Source organism: Accipiter gentilis, chromosome 23 (genome assembly GCF_929443795.1).
Source record: "Accipiter gentilis chromosome 23, bAccGen1.1, whole genome shotgun sequence".
NCBI classification, from domain to species: domain Eukaryota; kingdom Metazoa; phylum Chordata; class Aves; order Accipitriformes; family Accipitridae; genus Astur; species Astur gentilis.
This window is the reverse complement of record NC_064902.1, coordinates 25092085-25118522: the sequence shown is the minus strand read 5'-3', so window position 1 is coordinate 25118522 and position 26438 is coordinate 25092085. Positions and strand designations below refer to the sequence as shown.

Sequence of the window (26438 nt, the reverse complement as noted above, 5' to 3'; positions counted from 1 at the left end):
AAATGATGCGCAGGGCAATAGCTCACCACCTGCCGACTGACACCCCGCCAGTCCCCAAGCAGCGATTCACTGCCCCCCCACTTCCCAGTTCCTATACGAGATGGGACGTCCCATGGTATGGAATACCCCGTTGGCCAGTTTGGGTCAGGTGCCCTGGTTGTGTCCTGTGCCAACTTCTTGTGCCCTGGCTGGGCATGAGAAGCTGAAAAATCCTTGACTATAGTCTAAACGCTACTGAGCAACAACTGAAAACATCAGTGTTATCAACATTCTTTGTATACTGAACTCAAAACATAGCCCTGTACCAGCTACTAGGAAGACAGTTAACTCTATCCCAGCTGAAACCAGGACACATTTGCAAGTCAGATTGTTCAAAAGTACTGCTCACAGACATATTTGCTTCTTTGAGATTTCCTTGTGCTACAGATCCCTTACAGTCCTATAAACAATATTAATAGTCATTAAGTTTGACTGTTTTTTATGTAGGATTCATAACAATTTACTGCCTGTGGTAGTTCACAATGTTAGTTGTTAGACACCTTAAACTATAAATCCCCTGCAGCCTGAGCCTGTCCTGTGTGCATTTGTATTGGGTTATGCAGACTTGGAGTGTTACATAAGTAACAGACTTCCCACTGTCTCCCTAAATTAGATACAGCAAAGGCAAAGGATGGTTGGCCAAAAAGTAGCAGAAGTAAAGGCAGCAGAGATTTTATGCAGACCTTAATTACATGACTGTTTATGACTGTATTTTGGAATGTAAAATATCTTTTCTTGACATAACTTTTTTCTTCAGTGCTGTCCATTGTCTAACTTAGAATGCATAGTTATGCCTTCCTCCAAAGTCTAATGTATAACTCTACAGCTATTAAGTGACTTCTGAGAGCATGAGAAGACAACAACCCTTATAACAGAATAAACCAGCATAAAAAACAAATGAGATGATATCTATTTGGGAAGTTGTCATTGCTTTTGCACAGGAAAGGAGAACATATTCCAGTCTTTCTGTCTTTCAAGCTAGTTTTTGGAAACTGTTTCAGAAAGACTTAAACCCTGATGAATAAACTCTACGCTTCTTTAAATTGTTAATTTAAGACTTGGTAATCCTTTTTATTCTGCCATAAGTTGTTACACATTCTTCTGATTAATGTAAAATACTATTAATTGTCAGATGCCTTATGCTTTTGAACAGGTCAGCAGGTCTTCTTGATCCAGGAATGCTTGTGAATATTCAGCAGCCTTTGATCAGGGATGATGGTACAGTCCTCCTAGCTGCTGACTCCAAGGTATAATTCTTTCAGTTAAGTTCTGAACATATATATTAATTTGCTCAGATTATTTTAGCTATGTACATAGACACAAATAATTCTTGCTCTTGAGAAGATAAGATTGGGCTAAGTCTGAAGATCTGCATGAATGGAGGTAATAAGCTGATCAACAAGAACATGATTTCTTTTCACGGGCATATTTCTGCAAAAGGTAAGCCACAGGTAGTTCCCTGCATGATATGTCAGCCGGGGCTAGGGTTGATGATTACAATAGGATTTAAAGATCATTGTGAGCCACTGTTCTTCCTGTAGGTGTTCAGGAGGAAGAGAAAGGTACATAAGGGAAAAAGAACACAAAGATTAAAAATGGGAAAAATTTATGTATGATACACCACCTATCATTTTGATCTACTAATATGGTTCTTCCTTTTTAGGCTGAAACAAGCCAAGGTGCTTTAGGAACACTAGCAAATGTTGTAACATCTCTTGCTAATCTTAGTGAGTCACTAAATAATGGAGATACTTCTGAAGTTCAACAAGAAGAGCAATCTGCAAGTGAGATTACACGGTATGCATTTATATTTGCATTTTATTTAGCAATTTGTATTCTGTGTGGTGTGTACTTACACTCATTCATTGGAGTAATTTGGCATTGTGACGACAAACACAGTAGAGATTGCCCCCAGCTTTGAGGCACAAAAACAGTTCTTTAGAAAACCAGGTTTGGCTGTTGTCCTCTTGTGAAGAACTGTGTCCTGTGTTCTAAATGTAGTGTTCTGAAGCTAGACCAGATTTCATACTCAGAAAAATATTAAATGACTAGTTTGTGACCTTGAGAGACTCTGAGAATAGCAACACTTTGGTACTGTTTTATTTGATAGGCTTGTTATATGGAAGTTTCTCCTGCACAATGCTTATGCCCTTAGCTCTGCTCTTTAGCAGTCTGTATTACTGTGGATTTCTTTTTGAGATTGTGCTGCCATAATACCTGCTGGTAATGTAAAGAAAATGTAGTTAAACTAAGATTAATAACTTTTTTTTAAAATGTTTAGAAAGAGTTTGAAGTCTTTGTTGTCTTTATAATGAGAAAAATGGGAAAAAGAAACATAGAATCTTGAAATTTCCAGCTTGAGATTTTTACGGTTGGGGGTTTTGGTGGGGCTTTTGTGGGGTTGGGACTTTGGATTTTTTGGGGGGTGGGGTTGAGGGGTGGGGTTTGAAGGACAACATAAATTGGCAGTATACTGAAATAAGAAAAATACTTGGCCTCAAAACTGTCCATTCTTTCTCAAGTAGAAGATTTTAAAGAGGAGCTTAACTTCAGAGTCTTAAGTCTTTTATTTAAACTCTTCGAGTGAGTGAACTGGTATTTAAAATACTTGACACTTCAACTTATGTCAACCTTGTACTCTTTCTTTAAAGCACAACCCCCCCCCCCAAAATCCCTCACCCAAAACTTCATGACAAAAATACTGGCAAACCAGCACTATACCATAATACTGTCCGCTAGTATGAAATCAAGCACAAAATTCTTGTTTAAATCTAAGCTCTGTTATCATAAGAAGGGAATTTACACTGCCTTGTTTTGGCAATGGTCCAGCTACAGCTTGAGTATAAAGGAGTCCAGGGACCAGTCTTTCTTGTGTTACTGTCATAAGGTTTCTAAGCCTCTGTCTGTACTGTGAGATCAGGAGTGCCTGGCCATGTCTCATCTTAAGGGAAAGGAAATTCAGGCATGTTGTCTAGAAGAGAACCACACTATCCTCCACTATTCCAAGAAATTGGACATGAAGGACAGGGACTGCAGGGTGTTCTCCAGGGTGCATCTGGTCTATAATCCTCACATAATCTGTTAAACATTCCAAGGTGAGAAGGAGGGGATAGTGAATGGTAAGTGCAAGAGACCACTTCACTAGTACATATACTAGCATAAAACTATTAGAGTGGGATTTACAGTAGTAGAAAGTTCCCCCCTTACAGCGGAGATCTTTTACCGGTAATATATGGGCAGATCTATTCCTTTTATTAATGTCCAGACAGCACAGAGGGGCCAGGTTGTAATGAAGTCTCTGACCTTGTGTCTTAGCATGAACAGTTCCTGTATATGTTACTTCTAAGTGGAAATACTTTATAGCGTTTAATTTAACTACTATTATGAATTTTTTTAAGGTGTAAGGAAGCAGTCTTTCATTGTTTATTACTTTTTTTTTTTTTCAGGGCATTTGATACTTTGGCTAAAGCACTTAATACCACAGATGGTACAGCAGCTCATAACTTGGCAGATGGGATGGATCCTACAGGAGGAGGGAATATTCATGTAATCAGTAGAGATCAGTCAACACCAATTATTGAAGTGGAAGGACCCCTACTTACAGATACACATGTCACATTTAAGGTATGTGCTTCTTTAAATGTCTTACTAAGCAAACAGTTATGATATAAACCAAAATTAGTTTACTATGTTTTCTTTAATCTTATATTTAACTTTGGCAATATAATCTAGGATAACATCTGCTTTTACAAAGCTTCTAATACAATTTTCACTCTTGCATGCTGTATCTCAGAGTATAGATGTTATTTCATAAGATGTTTTCATAGACAGAAGGATGCTTTAAAATTTATTTCACTTTCCAATGTTGTTGATAATCATTTTTCATATCATCCATATAGTATGATGTCTTGCTTAATTCATTTATAATACTAGATAGTGTAAAACCTTCAAACAAAAGGCTCCTTCATATAAAGAGAGGTTACAGTGCCTTCTTAGATGCTTGTGGTTAGACCATTGAAAAAGGTCTTGCATTTTAGAGATGCTTCAGCTTCAATGGAATACAAACACACACATGTGTTGATAAACAGTGTGCGAGAAACAATAAGGGTGTTCATCTTGCTGTAATCAAATTTCACTGTTTCAAGAAATACAAAGATCATTACTGAAATAAGTAATACTTAATGTAGTCAAACTTTTATCATAACCTGCTTATTCCCATTAATGATTTTTTGTGATTGTAGGTTCATATTACTTGACTTTCCCATTTTAGATACTTAGATTTTATTTTGCTTTTAAAAATCTTGTTTTAAAAGATCTTTTATAGCACTGTGATGCTAGCCAACACTCCACAGACCAATGAAATTTATAGGTTTAATTATTATTAAATGAATATTAAAACATTTTAAAAGGAAACATTTGAGCTTTCTCCCACATAATTTCTTGTCTCCTATTCCCATTTTGCATTCCTTGCCAGTAGTAATGAGTCATTTAGTACAGTTTTCCTTTGGCAATTTCTTGTCACACAGTTGCTTATGACAGACTATGAGAGTAGTCTGAATGTTTTCACTGGTTATTTCATCGATAATAAAAACTGGTTTATGTCTGAACTATATATGTTGTGCTGTACTTTTATTTTTTGCAGCTGACAATGCCCAGTCCAATGCCAGAGTACCTTAATGTACACTACATCTGTGAGTCAGCATCACGACTACTTTTCCTCTCTATGCACTGGGCTAGGTCCATACCTGCATTTCAAGCTCTTGGGTAAATGGACATATTCTGTTGAATGGTTTGCTTTCTAATGAATTTAAGCACTGATCTGAACACTTATCAGCTATTTTGAATTTTTAAATTACAATATTGTTTAATTTTTAATGAATTCTTTAAAATGTGTGAAGACTATGCAATAGTCTCCTTTTTGAAGAATAAAATAGAAGGTGGCAGAGGAGGGGGATAACTACAATATCTGATGTTACTGCAGTTACAGAAGCTAAAGCCGAATCAAAAGCAAGCACTTAATTTGTAGAAATATATCTTGGTAAAGAACTGGTGAGCACCATTTTACAGATAACCTGAAATGGTTTCCTGTAGTCAGCCTATTGCTTCTTTTTGCTTTTTTAAAACACTTGTAATTGGCTAATATATGCCTTTTAGTAAAGCGGTTTGCAATACATTAATCCTTATTATTAATTGTTATAATTAACATAATTAGTTGTTATAATTAACATAATTATACACAGGGTAATACCAACCTGATATGAAAACTACCTACAGTTGTTTGATTTTCTGTTGTTTATAGGCAGGACTGTAATACAAGCCTTGTGCGTGCCTGCTGGAACGAGTTGTTTACCTTAGGCCTGGCACAGTGTGCACAGGTAATGAGTCTGTCTACTATCCTAGCAGCTATTGTCAACCATCTCCAGAACAGCATACAGGAAGGTATGTTTTCAATTTGTGATTCTTGTACATGTTCAGTCCTCTGAACACTACAGGGGCATTTGTATAACATTTCTGACAAGATTTTTCCTAATCGGTGGCAGAATTGTTCCCCAGGATCCAGGGGAAGGAGAAGGCTTCTCTTGCATAATTACTTTTCATCTTGTGATCTACAACTTTTGTTGCTCTGGGAGATCTCTGTGGGTTAGAAGTGTCCATAGAAGAAATGGGGATAAGGCTGGAGAACGTATTCTCCTGTCTTCTATATCTGGCTGGCAGTATAGAGAAAGACAAGTACCTCCTAAAGTTGGGTGTGCTCACAGAGCTTTCCTTCCATCCAGATGTAATTTTTTTTTCCTCTTGGAATAATGATGTCTTCTTTCAGACCACACCAGATTTTTTTCCTTCCAGAACTTTCCTTCTCGTCTTTACAGTATAAAACTACAGCATTTGCCAAGTATCACAACAAGAATAGTCTTGCAAGTATAATGGTTTTGGATACTGCTATAATGCAGTAATGATTAATGTATTTTGAAGTACCTTCTGAAGCATTAAACAAGAAGATATATGTAATTTTATTTTTTAATTCAGTGTTGGCCTGTTGATAGTGATGACTGTATCCAGAATGGATGATAATCTGTTATCGTTGCTTTTTTTCATTCTTTTCTTTAAGGATGCTCCCAATCAATACAATTGATGAGTGTGAAAATAACATTTCATTTTTAATAGGAGGAAAAAACAATACTAGCAGCTTTAAACTGTGCAAACAGCATATTACATGAAATCTAGCTTAAATTTAAATGTGAGTTAAAAGTAGTTACAAGATACTATTTGGTACCAAATTGTTTGATGATTTTTGTGGTGCCTTTATTGTGCACACAGCAAAAATTAGAAAATAGGCTTTTACTGATGTTGTGCTTTAACCCCAGCTGGCAATTAAGCACCACACAGCTGCTTTCTTACTGTCCCCACTCAGTGGGATGGAGAAGAAAACAAGAAAAAAAAAGAAGTAAAACTTGTGGGTTGAGATAAAGACAGTTTAACAGGACAGAAAAGGAAGGGATAATAATAGAATATATAAAACAAGTGATGCACAATACAATTGCTCACCACCCACTGACCAATGCCCAGCCAATCCCAGAGCCATGGTGCCCCCAGCCAACTCCCCCCAGTTTATATACCAGGTATGATATCATATGGTATGGAATACCCCTTTGGCTCATTTGGGTCAGCTGTCCTGGCTGTGTCCCCTCCCAACTTCTTGTGCACCCCAGCCTCCGCTGGCAGGGCAGTATGAGAAGCTGAAAAGTCCTTGACTTGGTAGAAACATTGCTTAGCAACAACTAAAGCATCAGTGTGTTATCAGCATTATTCTCATCCTAGATCCAAAACACAGCACTATACCAGCTACGAAGAAGAAAATTTACTTTATTCCAGCTGAAACCAGGACAACTGAAGAGAGTAAAACTTGATTGTAGAACTATAAAATGTACAGAATTAGATAATCTGAAAAAAAATGTTTAATATCCCTCAGTCCTAGTAAAGTACATTTGTTTTAATCTACTTTTTTACTTTCATTATGATAAAGTAAATTAGACAGAAATTTGATTCGTTAATGGACAGTATGCTTTCATAATGAATATAGGGTGGGGTTTTTTCTTTTTCTTTTTTTTTTTTTTTTGTAATTTTAGAGAGCCTGGACAGCCCTCAAAATACAAGAAACTGATACTCCTTTCCTGCACAGAGAGGCGAGAGTTTTCAGATACCAATAGGGAAACATGCACATTGTATGTTCTGCACAACATTAGGCTTTTAATTATATCTGTCAGAATAAATAGAGCTGTCTATTCCACCTACGCCCCAGGCAATGAGTTTGTGGAGGAGCAAGTGGTGGGGCTGTTACAGTCTTAAGCTGGCTCCACTTCTGTTCGCATGTCTCAAAAAAAGAAAAAAATAAATTTGTTCTACAACCTGTACTTCCAGTCATACTGTGTTACCTGAGGCTGGCCAAGAAAAGAGGATGATTTGTTTTATTATGATTTGTTGATGATTTGTTTTATTTATCTATTCTGCAAAGTTATATTATATTGTATATTATAACTTTAAAATTCAAAACAAAGTGAAGAAATTTCAGAACTTTATCTAGGAAGCATTTTAGTGATGAGGCTATTTGGAAACTCTGGAATTCAAGTTCACTTTTCCTGAGTATGTCTACACCATCGTTTCCCGCTTAATAGAGAAATAAAAACATTGCATTATGTCTATCTTGATCCATCTTGAGTAACTAAAAACTTGTATCATACTTCCTGTATTTTAGAAGTGCTTTCATTCTTATTTCAGGACATTGTGCAAAAAATGTTTCTTCTGTTCAATCTTTTTATTGTGGTTTCAGAAAATATGTAAAATAAGAATAAATTACATCAAAGATTCAGTTTAAGGCACACGCGTCTAAGCAATGATATACACTATTAGCTGTACAAAGGTAAAATATTTCAGTTATAATTATATGAATTATTAGCATTAGAGATATGACTGGAATAAAATTATTCTAATGTGTTTCCCAAGAAAGAGTTTTATCCCTTGTGAATTGACTTATCTCTGAAGTTTGATAAGAGTAATTATATATTCAAAGATTTATCTTAATGTAATCTCTAAGATTTTCATTGACTAGTCTGCAGATATGCAGTCAGAGAGAAGGTACGTTTACCAAAATAGAAATCTCTCCCTCCCTAGCTGAGCAGTTAATGCCACTCAATTGTAACTTAGCCACAAATAATATATTTTTTTTAAATCAACATTTTAAGAAAAAATGTGAAGCCAACAGAAGGAATGTGATGTTTCAAACAATGCAAGAATCTGTACGTGTATTTGAGTGAATTTACTCAGAAGGAAGAAAGCCTATTTACCACAGTAAATGAAAAATTCACTTCTAAAAGTACAGATAGAGGAAAAAGTAGCACTGTCATTACTGCTCTTGCATTCACTTCTGGAAAAGCTAACTCAGTACTGTTTGAATTTAAAACTACGATTGCGTGATAGCATTTGTTTTGTGCTTCTGTTCATTCCCAGAATCACTCTAGCCATTTGAGGAATAATTCACCATTTTTGAGAGTCTGCTCAGAATAGTACAACACTGGAATAAGATTGGTGTTGCAGATTATGCTGTACTGGCAAAATTATGCAAAAGAGTTAACATTCTGTTTGTTAGCTCTGTGTCTGACTCAGCTTTATAAATCTTCGCTTCCATAATCGTTCAGGCTACCCTTATATGTTAAGTGGTTTTAAGATAGCAAATGACACAAAAGAATTTAAAATGCTACTTCACTTGTTTTATAAAAGGATATCAGTTAATATATCAGATGTACTTGAGCTCACATGAAATAGTAAGCAATATCTTTTTGTAGATAAACTTTCTGGAGACAGAATAAAGCAAGTCATGGAACACATCTGGAAACTTCAGGAGTTCTGTAACAGCATGGCCAAGCTTGATATTGATGGATATGAATATGCATACCTTAAAGCTATAGTCCTCTTTAGCCCTGGTAAGGAATTTAGTAACTGTATCTTTTTAAATAATAAGCATTCGTATGTTAATGTTTTAGCAATTTTTTAAATGAGACTAATGTGTTGAGATGAGACTGGTCTGTTAAGGTGCAGATAAAATGTTTGTTCCATAATGATTTATCACAAACAATATGTGTTTTGAAAATAACTTTGGAGCAACATAACCATGTTATTTACAGTTCTAATATATCAGGTATTTCCTGTACATCCACCTTAGAAGACTAGATTCTCAATTACCTTCAGCTGAGAATCTATGAGTAATAAATTAATCTGGGATGTGCACTAGCAATATTAGTGAAGTAAATGGCAGGAAGGATTAGAGGAACTACTTTCTTAAAGTGACAAAAAGAAATTGGCTTCAATTTTAGTATTTTTAATACACTCATAAGAGGGATCAATGAAATATGAGCAGAAATACCACCGTCTTTTATATGGAACTTCCACAAAAACTCCAAAACTAAATGTAAACAGGCTGTCTTCCATTTGTTACCAAAAAAAATGACGGCAGACAACTAAAGCATCATCAACAGTGTTTATGAGATATGAGGATTTACTCAAAGAAGACACTTAAGATTTTCTGGAATGATAAGGTAAGGACATGAAAGAAATGGGAAGTGACAGTCCCTTCAGCAAAGGTGGAGAAATGTTCCTAGGACACAGAAAGGTTAATTTAAAACTGCTGACAGGCTGAGTGAAAGGGAAAATCTTGCTCATAAATGTAAATTATTTACTTTAATTCAAAGGCGTTTACCATTTACCAAGGTGTTTGAATTTAACAAAGTACAAAGAAAAGGAGTATCTTGTTAGCAGGTTTTGGGGGTGGGGGGGTTGCACTGATACTATTTTTCTCTTTGTAATAAAACTTACTTTAATTAGAAGCTATTGGTGTCCTGAAATTTGCTTTTGAAATTTTTTGGTGGATTGTACCATTAGGGTTAGGTTTATTAGGGTTTTTATTCAAGTTGGAGGACCAAGAAATTCTCCAAACTCAAGCTAGCTCTGTCCCATTACAAGGGAAGAACAGTTTGAACACAACACAGAAGATGCTTGGGCATAGTCATATATGTGGTATTTTCTGGTTTTTTTCTGATCATGTGACTGTCTTTGAGGAGCTGAGCCAGCTGGAATTAAAACATGAGACAGACTCGGGAAGGTCAGGAAATTGATATGTGTCAAGAAAACAACCCTAGATACTGCTCAGTCAGCATAGTTAGTCAAAATCACAGAGGCAAACACTTTAAAAAATGCAAGGTTACAAACATAAGCTAGGAGTGTCATTGCCTGGTACATACCTACAGGCTTAATCTTTTTCCACTTTCTTGTGGATACACACAGCTATAGAGAGAAAAGTGAGCAAGCTAGTTCTGAAGCCAGGAAGCAAATGTTCAATTGGGTGGTTTCCTTTATACAGCTAACATGTTAAACATCACAATACAAGAGCAATATTTAGATGAAATTAAATGCAAGAATCTTATAACTACGTATATTTCACAATGTATAGGGAAACAATCGACATACAGAAATGTTTTGTTTCTTTAGATCACCCTGGTCTGACCAGTTCAACCCAAATAGAAAAATTCCAGGAGAAGGCACAGATGGAATTGCAGGACTATGTACAAAAAACCTATCCAGAAGATACTTATAGGTATTTATTGTCTATAGTACCCAAAGTAATGTTGTGGGCTGTAGCTGACAAAAGTACGAAATAACATCATTGATGTAAAAATTTCCTTTTTGACATCTGTTCTTTTTTGACTGTTGATGAGAAAGAACTAGAACCTTGTTCATAAAAGCAAACAGGTTTGTTTAAAGATAGGTAGGAGCAAGAATAGCTGTCTAGCTTCTTCCATGTAAATTAAACTTGAGTACTTTCTGTTATTTTTTTTTTAGTTTGGAATCTTTTTTTTGAGAGTCTCATTGCTATGTTTAGAAAAGTAAACAGACTTGCTTTATTAGAAGTCTCAAGAATAACTGCCTCTACTCCATCAAACTTTAATTCAAACTGCCTCCTTTTTCAAGTTAGTCGTCAGAGGCTTTGGGATAATAAAAGATGATTATCATCCTTTAAATGTTTGTCAAGTTACATGTGCAGAAAAGTATTAAAACTCAGTTTATAAACCTTGGAAAAATAAGGATTGCACGTGGAGAACCAACTCTTCCGCTTCTGTTTACAAGAAATTCCCACATCCTTTGTTTGTGTTTTTTAATTTCCAAGGACTTCTCTTTCAAAGTATCTAACTTGTTTTTTCACCTCTTAACCGTTCCTGTTCCTTATTTGCTAGAAGTAATTGTCCTGTTTTCTAATAATCTCCTTCAAAACTGTTTTAAATTTCATCAACACAATGATTCTCTGTACTACAAGGGAATTTCTAACCTCTGTTTATCAATATATCCTAGAACATGTTCTCTTTTACTGTGAAAGGTATCCCCATGTAAAGAAGCATGCAATCCCATACATTTAAGCAACATCTGAGGGTAGTGTAACTTTAAAAAACAAAACAACAAAAAAACAAAAGAAAAAAGCCTGTAAAAGAGAGAGCTTCTCCATCTCAGAAGCTGGTTTCTGCTGATCTTATAGACTTAACTCTGTGTCGGGCAACAGAAAGGGCATCAGGATTCCCAGTTAGGTGCAGTGAAGATGGGATTCTGTGCTTCAGAAATATCCTCAAATTCCACATTCTTCTTCTGTGTGCAATTCAGTTATTCTGGTTTGATGTGTGAGAGCTGGATATCTGCCATAAAAAAAAAATACAGAATTTGTTCCATATACTTACTTCTCTTAACAGTGGCTGAAGGAAGAAAATCAGAGTTACATTTCCCAAACAATGCCCTGTATTTTAATTGATATTGTCTATATCCCTATGCTCACCTATAGATAAGTTTAGAGTACAAATCTGATTATTTCTAAGCAACTGAATGCTGGCACAAATTGAGATAGAAGTACAAGTGTTATAATTTTCACAAAAACAGCAGCGTAGCTTGAATCTTTTTGCCAGTTTCCCCTAAAGTTTACAAGATATGGTATCTTAGCAGAATGGATCTTACATATTTTCTCCACAGATACTCAAGCATTTTTCAGGGGCCTGTGTTCAGCACTGCCTAAGGTTTGCTATTACATGGCTCTGGTTCAGGAAATCTATTCATTTTGGCATTTGTGATGTACATCTGCCATATAAACACAGCAGATTTGCTTTCATCACTGTCCTAAATTTCAAATGTGTTGAAACTCCAAAAAGTCGATACAATCACTTCATTAGATGTCTGTTAACACCCTGGTACTTAAAAAAACCCACAGCATTTGGCAATGTGTATGGGTAACAGCACATCCCTCCAAATTCCTTTTCTCATCAGAAGCAGATTCTCTTTATTTCCTTTTATATATATATATCCAGTCCCATTCTTGCTGTCTGGTTTGTCATTAAGTTGCTAGGCAACTGAGGACGATGCTGATTTTGGTTTAAATTTTAATTAAGCATTTTACTCTTAAAATTTTGCAAATGTCCTCACTAGTCAGTATGAATATTATTAGTCTTAGCATTGTTCTAAATTATGAAGTGGTTCCAGAGCTGGGAATTTCAAAAGCAGACCAGGAGAACTGTGTGTTTGTACATACACAGAATATCTATTAAGGGCATTATATGTCTTTTTCATTGGAAAACCACAAAGAAAGATGGTGGCTTTTCATTTCACTTGCAGGTTAGAAAAGTAACCATTCTTTTTATGGTAGCTCAATTAGCTTTAATTGCCTCTTTACTCCCATTCATGAGTTATGGTAATAATAAAAACAGATCCAGCTCTTTAGCCACAAAGTATTTTAAACTGGTATTATATTTATTTATAATGCACTGAAATTCTTTTTCAGGCTAGCCCGGATTCTAGTTCGCCTGCCAGCACTTAGGCTGATGAGCTCTAGCATTACCGAGGAACTATTTTTTACTGGTCTCATTGGAAATGTCCCCATTGACAGCATAATCCCCTACATTCTCAAAATGGAAACAGCAGAATATAATGGTCAAATAACTGGCACGTCTGCGTAGTAGGAACAACACAATTTGATGGATCAGAATAATTTTTGTAAAAACATACAATTATGAAGTTAAAAGAATAGCATTTTGGTATGTAGAAATATTTCCAACTTGTTATCAGTTTCCTGTCAGATTTCTCCTTGTCTGTTTGCTGACATTGACAAAATTTAAGCAGCTATTAAAAGACCTGCTATAGGATCTTTTCTGCCACAAGGAATATTTTTGATGCCTTTCATTTAAAAGGCTATGGATTACTGAACATACTTTTCACATGCTTTGTATTTAGAAATTATCAGTGGTTAAAAATAGAGTTTTATAATATCAGAGATGAGTAATAAAATTACTTTAAAAGTAAAAAGAACAGTATGTATATATTTAAAAATATCCTTGGAGTTAATATCTAATAAATGCCAGGGTATAATACTAGCACTTTGTAAGCACTTATTGTCAAAGCGACATCATCAACGTCCTGCTTATGAGTATGGAAAATGAAAAAAATTGCATATGTCCTTAGTCCAAATGCTATTGATTTCTGTGAAAATGTAGAATGCTACAGGAGACAATCATTTATTCTACAAAAAGTCACTTGCTCTTATGTTATGCATGAAATATTAATGTGGATTCTTGAATTAGATACCCACATTATATGAAACTATACTATTAAATTAATGCAGTTGTAATTCACAGTACAATGCAGTCATAGTGACTTTTACGTGCTATGGGAATTACCCAAACTAGGAGAAAAAAATGTGTTTCTTGCCACAGTAATGATGAAATATTCAGGTTCCTTAAAGTTTCTGTTCAGACCAATGCAGTCATGACAAACGTTATTCTAATAGTAAGCCTTTTGATTGTGGGGAAAATCAGTCATTAACTGGAAGAACAGTCATTTTCAAGTAGAGCTGTGTGATGCTCTTTGAGCATCCTCTTTGTATTTCCAAATTTACTCCTTCCCTCTCTACTTCTAAACACCCTCATCATCCAGCCAAAGGTACAATTTAAAACCTGAAATGTGTAGAACTTCTGGCTGTCAGCAAGAGTATATTATAAAGCTGTCTTACTTTATTTCTTTCCCCCCTCCCTCCCCTTCCCTGACTGAGCACTCCTAGTTTTGCAGTGCTCTCAACCTTCCTATGACTCAGTTTGAAATAGTTAGGATTTACATTCAGTCATGTACAATTGCAGTTAATGACTGATATACCATGAAAATTAAATACTTTTTAATTGTCTAGAGTGATGAGCCATTGACATGTTTTCTAGCATTGGCTATTAGCAGCTAGCATTGCTTTCATTTTAGTATAATTTGTTATCATTGACATTAAATATTTAAAACAATCAAAGTTTAAAAAAAAGTTATGGCAATTAATACCTTCATCTGATCCTGGCTCATTAGATGCATCAATTATTTTAATTATTTGTATGGTAGGGGCATTTTCTACTTCTGTATTTTTATGTGGCAAAAATCTTATGATAAGTTCAGCACTTTTGTTTTTCTTCTGTTACTGAGATTTGTTTAGAAACACCAACCAGGTGGGCGTTTGTGTCTTTTTAAGGGTCTGAATTATAGCCAAAAGACGTTAAGTAGCTCTAGATGAGGCTTCTGATGTAATAAAAAGTCCTAACCTGGTATACTTCATTCTCATTAGGAGGCTCACATTTGTAGCACTCATTGTGACACGGAAAGGTATTTAATTTTAGCTTCTGGATGCATTAAAGTCTTCTACCATTGTTATACAGCATTCAGAGTCTTCCCTTCTCAAAAGCGTGTTACAAAGAGTCCCATATACATGCAGGGATTTGTAATATCGCACTTTCATTTCTCTCGGCTTTTGCTATAGCAAATGAAATTGTCATATTTTTAATGTGATGGAAGGTCTGCACTCTGAATGTTAAGTCAACTGGATGCAGAATTTTGTACTAGCTGTTTTATTGCAGTGTACCCTTTTATGTGATTGTGTCAGCACTTCTGATGCAAAGTCCCTGTTTTAAGGGTATACAACTTAAAAATTAATTGTGATATTAACAACTTCAGAAGAAATAGCTACCTTGGAAAGGGTTGTGGCCATTTTTGTTAAAATTTAAGATTTTATTGGGTTATGTCATTGTTCTAAAAGCAGTATGGATTGACCTATTGCGATATTTTTCATTGCAAAAAAGATTGTGCAGTTTAATTTGCTTTCAGTATTTTGTAAAAATCATTTGAGCAGATAAGTAAGCGTTATTAATGACAAATGAAATATTCCTTAGCACAAAAACTAGCCATTAGAATCTTTTTTCTCCAGATTTGAATATACACCAGCTGGCTTTTTCATGACAAACATCATTTCCACTTCCAATTTTTCAAGTAAAAAGGCCCCATTTTCTGTGCAAAAAATTGTTTTCCTCACTTTTCTTACTTATGCTGTAAGCATAACAGTTCAGGAAACAAAATAAAGCCACTACAGTTTTTTGGGAACAGAAGGTTTGCATGAAATAAAACCTGAAGTTTATTCATTGTATTACATTTGTAAATCAAAATGGTAAATATCATGCAACTCTGTTTACAAATAAACTACACTCCCTACAAATGCAAGGCCACATAATGATATTTTTGGTCCATCTCTGGTAGTCACTTACTCTGCAGATAGTTCCCTGGACTTTAGGGATAAATTATTAATTTGTGTAAATGAAGTAACAACAATGCAATCCATATCTAGGGTTTATTTATTGTGCACGCATTTAATAGATGAAATGGACCAGTTCCCTACTTCAGATTCTGATATTACCACCTAAAGGCTATAAAGTCTCTTTGTGTAGCATCGTCAGCATGATTTGCTGGTTGCATTAGTCAGAACCAAGCTAATTTAGTCTTTATGCCATTAACAAAAAGTACTTTCTCTAACTATACACTATTTTGATTGCAAGACTAACAGTTTGGATTGTAGAAATTTAGGTGGTAGATGGTAGATCATAGAGCTTAAGAAATATTCAGAATCTGAAAGGTTTTGCATATTTGAATATTAGCTATAAATAAGAAGAGAGATGTCATGAATAACCTAACACTTCTTTCTTACATGCTGCTCAAGGGCTGTCATAAAAATGAGCCAAAGATTTGGCATATGATGGAGAGACACTGAAAGGAATCACTTAAAACACTGCCATATAAAACTATAAACCATCTTCTCCAGTGCAGCAGGGCTCCTTTGCACTAAATTTCAAGTGTAATTACAGTATCACAGACTGGTTGAGGTTGGAAGGGACCTCTGGAGGTATCTGGTCCAACCCCCCTGCTCAGGCAGGGCCACCTAGAGCCAGCTGCCCAGGACCATGTCCAGGCAGCTTTTGAGTATCTCCAAGGATGGAGACTCCACAACCTCTGGGGGCAACCTGTGCCAGTGCTCGGTCACCCTCAGAATGAAGGGTGAAAAAGTGTTTCCTGATGTTTGAGGGAACCACCCGCGTTTCAGTTTGTGCCCACTGCCTCTGGTCCTGTCACTGGGCACCACTGAGAACAGCCTGGCTCCATCTTCTTTGTACCCTCCCTTCAGTTATTTATATCCATTGATGAGATCTCCCCCCACTCCAAGCCTTCTCTTCTCCAGGCTGAACAGTCCCAGCTGCCTCAGCCTTTCCTCACAGGAGAGATGTTCTAGTCCCTTCATCATCTTTGTGGCCCTTCGTTGGACTCTTTCCAAGGTTTCCATGTCTCTCTTGTACTGAGGAGCCCAGCACTGGACACAGCACTCCAGGTGTGGCCTCACCAGTGCCGAGTAGAGGGGAAGGATCCCCTCCCTCGACTGGCTGGCAACGCTTTGCCTAATGCTGCCCAGGATACCATTAGCCTTCATTGCAGCAAGGGGACGTTGCTGGCTTCTGTTCAGCTTGGTGTCCACCGGGACACCCAGGTCCTGTTCTGCCAAGCTGCTTTCCAGCTGGGTGGCCCCCAGCATATATTAGTGCCTGGGGTTGTTCCTCACCAGGGGCATAACTTTGTGCTGCCCCTTTGTGATCTTCATGAGGTTCCCTTCAGCCCATATTTCCATCCTGTTGAGGTACCTCTCAATGGCAGTACGACCCTCTGGTGTATCAAGCAGCGAAGCTGCTAATCTATCAGTGATCTAGGTGTAATCTAGCAGTGAAGCTATTTTAGCTCATTCAAAGAAATCTTTTTTTCCTTTTATGTCCATCAATAGAAAACAGATGTTCAAGAGGCATAGAACTCATGAAGGGGTTCTTTCTGCCAACACTTCAGGTGCTGCTTGGTAGCAATAGAAAAAGGTACATCTAAGGAAAATGGGCCTCACAAAGTTGTTCTTGCTCTTTGTTAACCTTTGACATTATTTTTGGCCTCTTCTGGTGATTTGGCTTTCAGGCCACTAACATAAGGAAGGTAGAACAGTGTACACAGTACAGCTGCAGACTCTAGCAAGTTTCAAACTATCTCTGCAGAAAATACAACGCTGATGCAGTTCTTGTCATTTCTGAAGTTTGTTTCATCCCCCTGCCAGTAACTGGAAGATCCTAACAGGCTAATCTTACTAGCTTTACTTTTAAATTAGTTTAATTTTGTTTCTTCTTTGCAAGTGCAGACTTTTGCTTATGAATATGGGACAGGACAGTTGTTTTTTTATTATTGTAACAAATATTGAAAAGCTATTTCTTGATTTTTAAGTATGGAAATAGCTTGTTTTCTTAAAGGCCAAATTTCAATGCCAAACTTGTGTTTACAGAACTAGGACTCAAAGGACCACAGTCTGAAAGTGATTCTAAGAAAAGTGGCATCTTCCTGAAGATCTGCTTAGTGCCTAAAATTCACTCTCTCCAGCATTTTTGAGGTCCTGTTTCTGCTGCTTTTGAAATGAAAATATTTTAACTGTAGAAATACAGTGATAAACTACCTGGTTAGATCTATCTGAACTTGAGTGCATGTATGTATTCGTAGTAGTAATTCATTGAGACAAATGTTTGAATTCTGTGCTGACTGAAACTGGGGCATGCAGAGAGTGATAATGAGGCAATAATGTCCATTCTCCATGTGCTTCATTCGTTTTCCAGTTCTTTTCAGAAGGAACTGGATTTGAATCTTGCAGATAAAAAGAACAATGATCAATAACTGTAGGAGCATTTTGGGTCAGCTTTGTAATAATGATTTTTACTGCATTTGTGACAAGGGCAAGAAGGTATACTACTTTCCTTCCCTTCATTTACTTACATTTACTGAAGAGATGCAGAACTAAGACCATGTGCAAAAGACATCTTTCTCTGCCTATTTATATTGCTTGTAAATTAGATACAATGCTTTTGGTGCCAGTGATGTTACTCTGGCATGAAACTGGTAGAAAAGGAAAAAATAATCTCCAAGGAGAGATCCTTCAAAGAGATCATACGAGCCTTTATTTTAGCTGCCTTAAAATGTTAGATTATTAAGGAGGCTTAGTTTTCAGAGCACTCTGGGGCAAGAAACTATTGTTGGTCACCACTGATTACTTGGTATCATTTACCAAGTCTCTTTTTACCATCATCTGAAGCACTTGGCCCTCAGGGCAGCTGTAATGCCTCCAGTGAATAGCACTGACTCAAGATTTCTGTGCAGAATACAGCTGGCTCTGCATTATCATTATAGTACCCTTTAGCAAAGGGCATATTCTGAGGTGTGATAGAAAAACAAGTCAGGGCTGAAGCTTCCAGGCAAAACCAGTTTCCTGACTCTTCTTTGGTAGACACTGTAGAACACTTCAGTGTTTTCATTGTTGTGTATAGTACACAGGATGTTCACAGGTTCCTGAAAGATCTCATCCAAGATGCTGAAGATGTCAGTACATTTTCCTGCCGATTAAAATTAAGAGGGTAGTTAGGGTTCTTCCCTGATTACCTGCTGTTTAATTAGTAAGGGATAATTTTAAAAAGCACAGAATAGCATCAGTAGCAAGGGTATCGGGAATAGAGTTTATACAGGAAAAGGGAACTGGAAATTATCGGGCTGAGGATACGGCCAAAGCAGCAGTGATCAAAGCAGCTTCTGCAATAGCAGCACCAGTCAGGGGCCATGTTTGAATTGGATGGTGTGAACAGTAGAACTGGCAGGTCACTCAGACGTACGGAGGTGCAAATACCTATAGGATGACATCACCCTGAAAGAAGAAAAAAAAAAATTTTAATGTTGATTTTCTATTTGAAATCCCTCTCCTCTCCTTCAGTTACTCTTCAGAGTGCAAAAGCAGTGTAGGTTGCTTCTTTTTCAGCTACTCTTCCCCATAAGAGAAAAAGCAGAAATACCGGGCAAACAACAAGTAGGCTCCCATCTGTCCCAGCAGTTTGCCTTGCTTGCCATACATACATCGACAGAACAGCTGCTGCGGTGGTTTGCTCTGATGATAAGCATGGGCCTGCTGTGAGATCAGCACACAATGTCTGCAGTCCTAATGACTCCATATATCCAGGGAGAATCAACAAAATGAGGCCATGTTTAACCTATAGAGGAGAGTAAGGGGTAGAGGAAGGACAATTGCCAGCATCTACTGGATCTTGAATGACAGAAAATTAGTTTAAAAACCAGCTTTATATGAAAAATTACCAAGAGGGCATGGCAAAGGGGAGAAAATGAAAACATTTACTTTTTGCACCTTTTAATTCTAAAGTTGCTGAGTCATTTTAACAATAAATTCTCTTGAACTAAGTTCAGGTTTATTGTTTGATGAAAAATGTCATAACCCCTCTTGTTAGATAATGCTACAACCCTACTTCTGCTGCAGTCAATGTTTTCAACATTATATGGGAAATTATATGTGAAAAAAAAATTAGAACATTATTTATACTGAGGTTGCAAGTTAAAGTAAAATTCTTTATAAAGTTTAAATGCTCTAAGTCTAAATATATTAGACTTGGAAAACATCAAACCCCATAATTACCTTATTATTGAGCTTTTTGTTGTGAATTCATGCTAAGTTCATCACAGATAATGTTCCATAATTCCCACAGCCTGTTTTATCCTCTGAGTTACATGAATGCTTTGAAAATGGCTTATTATTGTTAAATTCATGCCCATCTTCCTTCTTTTTAAAGGTTTTAATAGATTTTTACACATCTTTATTTTGTGCCTCCCACCATTGTGCATTTCTGCATGTTCAATTCTAAAACATGAGCAGCTAATGCATATGTACATAGTTGTATGTATGTGTGTATGAATGTATATGTTTATACCTATTTGTCTAAATATATTATGTACAGTGTAAAGAAAGTGTGTAGTGTATGTATATATGTACAGATATGTAGCCATGTATTCATACCGTTCTATATGTTAAAGCTTTTCATTCATTTGCTAATCCAGAGCTTCCTAGTTTTCATTTCTTAGCCCAAACTAAGCCTCGCTTAAGCAGGTGAATCCTCATGAATTTCAGAGCTTTGCACCTCTTTCTAAACCCAGCCTGAATTTAGTATTTTCTGTTCAGAACTGATAAATATATTCCATGAATTTTCTGGCTTTTACATTACTCCCTTTACCTTTTCTTATTTGACGTGTAGAAGTCTGCCAGTGAATAGGTAATTTAACATGTAATGTCTGTTAAAAATAAATGGTTAAATAAATAAATACCTACAGTTATAGAAAATACTTCCCTGTTTTCAATACATACTCATTCTCCTGCAGCCTTCTGAGAGACTTTTTGGTAAAGTTTTATTTTGCAGTGAAACTTGGTAAGGGATTGATTTTTTTAAGTCTTCAGCAGTGGCTAATTGGAAGAAAAACAAGTTGCCCTTCATCATTGAACTGTAGCACACAGAACAGCATGCAATAGATGCGGTTTAAAAAAATCAGTACTCATTGCCATAATGATAACATGAAACCAAACCGTTAGTTAAACACAGACTATGTACTTTGTTCAATGAAATAACAACATTTCTGTTACAGTGGTAATTAAATAGGAGGGAGATTGCAGTTAGTTTGTTAGCAAGCATTAAGACTTATTTAGGATTTTCATGATGGATTTCAATTGTATATTCACTTTCCAAAGTTATTCTCTTTATTGTCTAGCTTAAACTAAACAAAGCTGGTTAGTTCATTTAGTTGTCAGGCTGATGTCCATTTTCACATTCTGTCCTTTCCTGAAACTAATTTGCACAGATCTTGCACTCTGTGTGTGTTAAGTTTCCATTGTTCACATGGGAGCTCGGCACATGGAGCATTTATGAAGTGAGACTTGCAGTAAGACCATTTATTACTCATAGGGAGTATTCAAACATTTAAACTATCAAAATATAAGTAGTTCTTGTTCCTTTTCCCTTCTGATGACTTACGTTACAAAGGAAGCCTTCTGCGAAAGTAATTCTCCTAAGTTTGTTTTTTTAAAGAATTTCACATACCATGTAGGGTAGTAGTTCTGCAAGTCTTGTTTCTGTCATATGAAAAAGGTGAAGCGGAATTTTCTGGGCATTTATTTCCACCTTTTGTACTCAATGTGGCAGAGACTTGTGTATGTTTAAGCACATGAGCAGACACCAGTGAAAATAAAGTGAGCTTGTTGCATGCTTAAAGTAAAACACAAGTCTCTTCCAGAGTCAGGCCCTCTGCTTGTAAAGTCTTTGCTATGGAAAATGCTAAGAATGTTCTCTGTTTCTCACTATATTGTTTAGTAAGCGTTTATAAGCTTTTGTTTCAAATACAGAAAAAATGTGTAAAACATCCACTTTAACATTTCAAACCTTATTTTTGAGATTTCCAGCAGGAAAATTATTTAAATTAATGTCAGGAATTCCTGTGACAGATGGTCCTTCATTGGTATCTTGACAATCAGTGCTGTTTGAGTAATGTTTGCTTTCCTCTTTAAAGGCTGAATGGAAACCTGAATGTCTATTAAGTCATTGTACTGCAGTAACATTTTTAAAGATTAGGAAGCCAGTTGGCGTATTGATCAGGATCTGTTTAAAAATTCAACTGTAAATTTAGAAAAAAGAGCATATTTTAAAATTGTGAACTTGTTTTACATACACGTTTGAATTGCTTGTATTCTGAAGGACAAAATGCACCCAAATTTAAGTGGCAATAAAGGCTCTGTTGTAATACTCTATGGAAACTGTGGAATGTGAAATCAGCTTTCTCTATTTGATCACAGAAAGTAAGAGTCTGAGAAGCACACCTATTGCCAAGTATCTAACAGCCCTGAAAAAGTGGCTGCTTGTACATTTTTTAATGATCTTAGATAAATGATAGTAAGGCACAGGTCCATTTTAAAACATTTTCGATTATTGTGGGTTAAAAGTAGGACTGAATAAATTTCAAATAAAAAGGACATTCTTTAAGAAGAAAACATGTTACTTAGCATATATGTTAGATTTCTCATACATGTAATTAACATTAAATGTGGGAATATTTTTAATAATTAATCTATACTCCAAAATACACTGCAAGCCAGTATTCAAACAGTTTCATAACTGAAAAACTGCACATCGTGTAAGTGTTGTATCTATTTGGCATACCAGGGAGTTCTGAGCACCTACAAAAATAGCAAATTTTTATAAAAGGAATCATCTCCTTTTAATTCCTTGGAATATTTTCTGGAAGTCTCTGTTCGTTGTCATTTAGAATACTTGTTTATGTTATTATATTTTAATCTCCAGTTAAAAACCTTGCAGAAGTTAATTTTTTACAGCTTCTTTTGTGAAATCAGCATTGTTATGTGTGATAGCATTTAAAAATAATAGCATGTTCTTTTTTTAATCTGAATTTTATATCTAATCAATGTCTTCAGTCATGAAGAGGAATTTGCATTGTTGTGTTTGTATATAGAGTATTGCAGTGCATGGTTTAGCTTATGCATTTTATTAAATGCTGTTTAAATGTGGCATTATATTGTTGTGGCTTAATACTACTACCTAAATGAGGTTTATACCATTAAAGTGAATTACAAATATAAATGCATGCTTGAGTTTTATTTTTAAGTTCACTTAATTTCTTCTTAAACATTAGGTGTCTAAGCTAAATGCATAATCTATTGTCTTTCAGGGAGAAACAGTATTTTCCCTTCACTATAGTGATTATGTTATAAGTGATTTAACCGGGCCTAAGACAGAAGATAAATCCCATGAACCTTACTGACACCAGGGAACTACTTCTAGGAGAAGGAGAAGGAGAAGGAGGTTTTAATTCATCTTCTTTAGCCTTCTTTTTTTTTTTTTTTTTTTTTTTTTTCTTGAGGAGCTAGATAGTTATCTCTTAATAGGCAATGCTTTATGTTTACTTTTATCTGGTATCTCCTTCCTGTTCCCCAGGTTTTAAATTAAGGTGATGCATTAGGTCTTGTTTTAGTTCCCTTCACACACACTTTATAACAGAGGTAATGAACTTGAACTCCATTCCAAACAGTAAATGCATTCTCCATTTTATATGTAACATGGTCGAGATGCACCACACATATTTATATAGAGAAGATAGTTAACTTCATTTCTTGTGGCTGCTATTAGAAACATTCAACTTACTTCTTAGAGAAGTTTCACTTAGCAGAAATGAGGATTAATATGACTTTAGGTTTTAGTTGTCAAGTCCCGGTGCCTACAAGAAAAACATGGATGTAAAAGTAAAAAAGGTCCTTTTTCATTTAGATGCCTGCTGTGAAGCAGTTTTTGTTGGCTAGTTTTGAAGTTTGAAAAGGCAGAGCATTCAGTTTGCTCCTCTAGAGCATCTAGAAAAGAAACGACAGGAGCTCAGAGGGGTATCACTAGTCAAGATTAGTGTGCATTGACAGAATTTCACGTAGGAAATGTTTCAGAGTGTTTATGTATCCTGTGGCATGAACTCGTGCATCGAGTCAGACCAATTTTTCCTGAGCACAAAATGCATTTTTTGCATTTGACAAGTTGTCTGGCTTGTTACAGAGAAAAACGTACAGTCATTCATGCCATGCCAAGTAATGTATTAAATTGTGTTGCTTTTTGTATTTCTTTAGCTGCTTAAATGAAAGAAACAGTGAAAAAGGAAACTCCTTGCCAATAGCGTGTTTCGGAAATCTAATTTGCATCAAGGTATGATGCTACTACAAAGGGGAACAACAAAAAAAAGTAAAAAAAGCATGTGATTTTTTTTTTCTTTTTTTTTTCTTTCCTTTTTCTTCCCAGGGAGAAAAGTTGCAGCCAGCCCTTTTCTTTATGTTTTAGTTCCTCTTCCAACTCTTCTACTTCCCTTAAACTAACTAGTTATTGCTCCCGCTTTAGCTGTCGCAAGACGAGACCTGCGTGTACCCTACTTTTAATTCCACCCTTTCTTCCCATCTTTGCCGCCCAATCGATTTGGGTTGGGGTGGGTTTGGCTTCCTTTTATTACGCCCGTCAGCCCACTTCGCTCTTTGGGACAGGAGGCAGGAGCGGCTCTGGCAGGTGGCAGCCCGGGGACGCCCGGGCCGCGCTCCGCTGCGCCGCCGGGGAGCGCTGCCTCGGACCCGGGCAGCCTTCTCGAGAACACGCACGCCTGCAGTAGCCACAAAGCGGTTGCCAGTCTGCAGAACGCAGCTTCTCGGGTACACCGCGAAATACTGGCGGAAAAGGCCTCTGGCCTTGCGCAACGTCTCTGAGCCTCACGCAGCTCTTTCTTTAAGAGAGCGGGAGAAACAGCGGGGGGGACCCGCGCAGCCGCCGTCGCCTGCAGGTGAAGCGGCACCTTCCTCGCCGCCGGCAGAGCCGCCCGGCCGCCCGCCCCAGGCCCTCGCCGCGGCCGGGCCCGCCGCGGCAGGCGGAGGGAGGCGCCGCTGCGCCGCCCTGGCGCCGCTCGCGGAGCCGCGAGGCTGCTGAGGGAACTGCGGCTGCCGCCGCGCTCGGCGCGGGGCGGCGCCTCCCGCCATTTCCGCCCGGCGGCGGAGCCGAGGCGGGCCCGGGCCGCCGCCATGCCGATGAAAGGCCGGTTCCCCATCAGGCGGACGCTGCAGTACCTCGGCCAGGGCGACGTTATCTTCAAGAGCTCGGTGAAGGTGATGACGGTGAACTACAACACGGCGGGAGAGCTGAGCGAGGGGGCGAGGTGAGCGCGGGGGCGCGGCGGGGTCTGCGCCTTCCTCACAGACATCTCGTCTTGCGGGGGGGGCGGCGCCTCCCTCAGAGTCATCTCGACGTGCGTTTGTGTGTTTTTCTTCTCCTCCTTTCCAGAAAGTTTGTGTTTTTCAACATCCCCCAGATCCAGTACAAGAACCCCTGGGTGCAGATCATGCTGTTCCGGAACATGACCCCCTCGCCCTTCCTCCGCTTCTACCTGGGTAGGTGCCGCCGGGACCGGCGAGCCGGGCCTGCCCCCCTTTCCCGCCCTGAGCCCCAAGGGGGGTTCCCCCGCACAGATCCGTCTGCAGGAGGCATCAGCGCAGCAACTGCTTTCACGCTGGAAGCGCGATTTGATCCGCATGTCTGTCACTCGAACTCGGCCTCGGCGTCTGGCCTGCGACGGGGGAGGGAGGGTGCTTGTTCAGTGACATGTTAGCAAAGAGCCTGCGCTCACCTCCGCTGCCTCTCACTTCTGCCAGCTGTCCTAGGGGCACCCTAGATGAAGGCTTTGCTGTTTCTGCTGAAACATTGCAGTGTACACCAACCGTAGAAGAGAAGTAGACATCTTCGGTTTCCGTGTTTAAACACTTTTTGCAGCTACCGTGAAACAGCATGCGGTGGGGAAGAGGGTTTGATACACTGTGACAAATCTTTCTTGACAGACAACGGAGAACAAGTTTTGGTGGACGTGGAAGATAAAACCAACAAAGAGATAACTGAGCACATTAAAAAGATCTTGGGGAAAAGCAAGTAAGTAACACTTAATAAGCTAACGTACAGCCTAGCACACATCATAATACTATCCCTGCATACTTTTGTTTTGTATAGAGAAGGAAATACCACTTCTTCCAGAAAAACATGAGCTAGGTGAAGTCCACAAGCTAGTAACTGTAAATCCATCTTTCTGGTAAATTGGGTCCAGGGAAGGGAGAGGAAATATTGCCATTCAGGCTTCTGATAGTAACAAACAGATCTCTTTTCTAGAGAAACGCTTGAAAAAGAGGAAAGAGAAAGGAAAAAACTATCACATCCAGCAACTTTTGGGCCCAAGAAGTATCATCTGCGAGAATGCATGTGTGAAATTGAAGGCCAAGTTCCCTGCCCTGCTTTTGTGCCACTGCCCAAAGAGATGAGGGGAAAATATAAAGCTGCTGTGAAGAATGAAGCATCAAGCTGATGTTTCAAGTCATGGAGTTGTTCTTCCTTAGGGCTGGATGATTAAGGTACTTCAGTGAGAGAGAAGAGCTAACAGCTCCTGGAGACAGGAACGAGCAAGTTCATACAATACAGACAACCTTGCCTCCTAAGTCTTCTTACAGCTACAACTAGAATAAAGTGAAAAATAAATAAAAGTTGAAAACCCAGCGCTTTTGGTGCCAG

At 37.6% G+C, this 26438-nt stretch overlaps 2 protein-coding genes across 6 annotated transcripts in view; both read left to right on the top strand.

Annotated features, from left to right (window-relative positions):
• Positions 1-19380, top strand: part of NR2C2 (nuclear receptor subfamily 2 group C member 2) — a 46041-nt gene extending 26661 nt beyond the window's left edge. For 4 of the 5 annotated variants that reach the window (XM_049826603.1, XM_049826601.1, XM_049826604.1 and 1 more), the window contains 8 exons: positions 1193-1286; positions 1703-1836; positions 3486-3663; positions 4682-4803; positions 5339-5478; positions 8880-9017; positions 10579-10684; positions 12902-19380. In XM_049826603.1, the coding sequence (XP_049682560.1) occupies positions 1193-1286; positions 1703-1836; positions 3486-3663; positions 4682-4803; positions 5339-5478; positions 8880-9017; positions 10579-10684; positions 12902-13076 (1087 nt within the window). In that variant the 3' untranslated portion in view covers positions 13077-19380. The remainder of the gene's footprint in view (positions 1-1192; positions 1287-1702; positions 1837-3485; positions 3664-4681; positions 4804-5338; positions 5479-8879; positions 9018-10578; positions 10685-12901) is intronic. The other variant, XM_049826605.1, reaches the window with a different exon arrangement.
• Positions 19381-24769: 5389 nt separating this feature from the next.
• On the top strand, positions 24770-26422 carry MRPS25 (mitochondrial ribosomal protein S25). The gene is made up of 4 exons (XM_049826608.1): positions 24770-25044; positions 25170-25276; positions 25721-25808; positions 26043-26422. The coding sequence occupies exons 1-4, from the start codon at positions 24911-24913 to the stop codon at positions 26233-26235; spliced, it is 522 nt and encodes a 173-aa protein (XP_049682565.1). The 5' UTR covers positions 24770-24910; the 3' UTR covers positions 26236-26422.
• The last annotated feature ends 16 nt before the right edge of the window (positions 26423-26438 follow it).

Bases quoted from the DNA above. Each gene is read 5' to 3' on its own strand.
- MRPS25 (XM_049826608.1), top strand. From the start codon at position 24,911: ATGCCGATGAAAGGCCGGTTCCCCATCAGGCGGACGCTGCAGTACCTC. The intron at 25,045-25,169 runs GTGAGCGCGGGG...CCTCCTTTCCAG, and splicing joins GAGCTGAGCGAGGGGGCGAG to AAAGTTTGTGTTTTTCAACA. The intron at 25,809-26,042 runs GTAAGTAACACT...TCTCTTTTCTAG, and splicing joins AAGATCTTGGGGAAAAGCAA to AGAAACGCTTGAAAAAGAGG.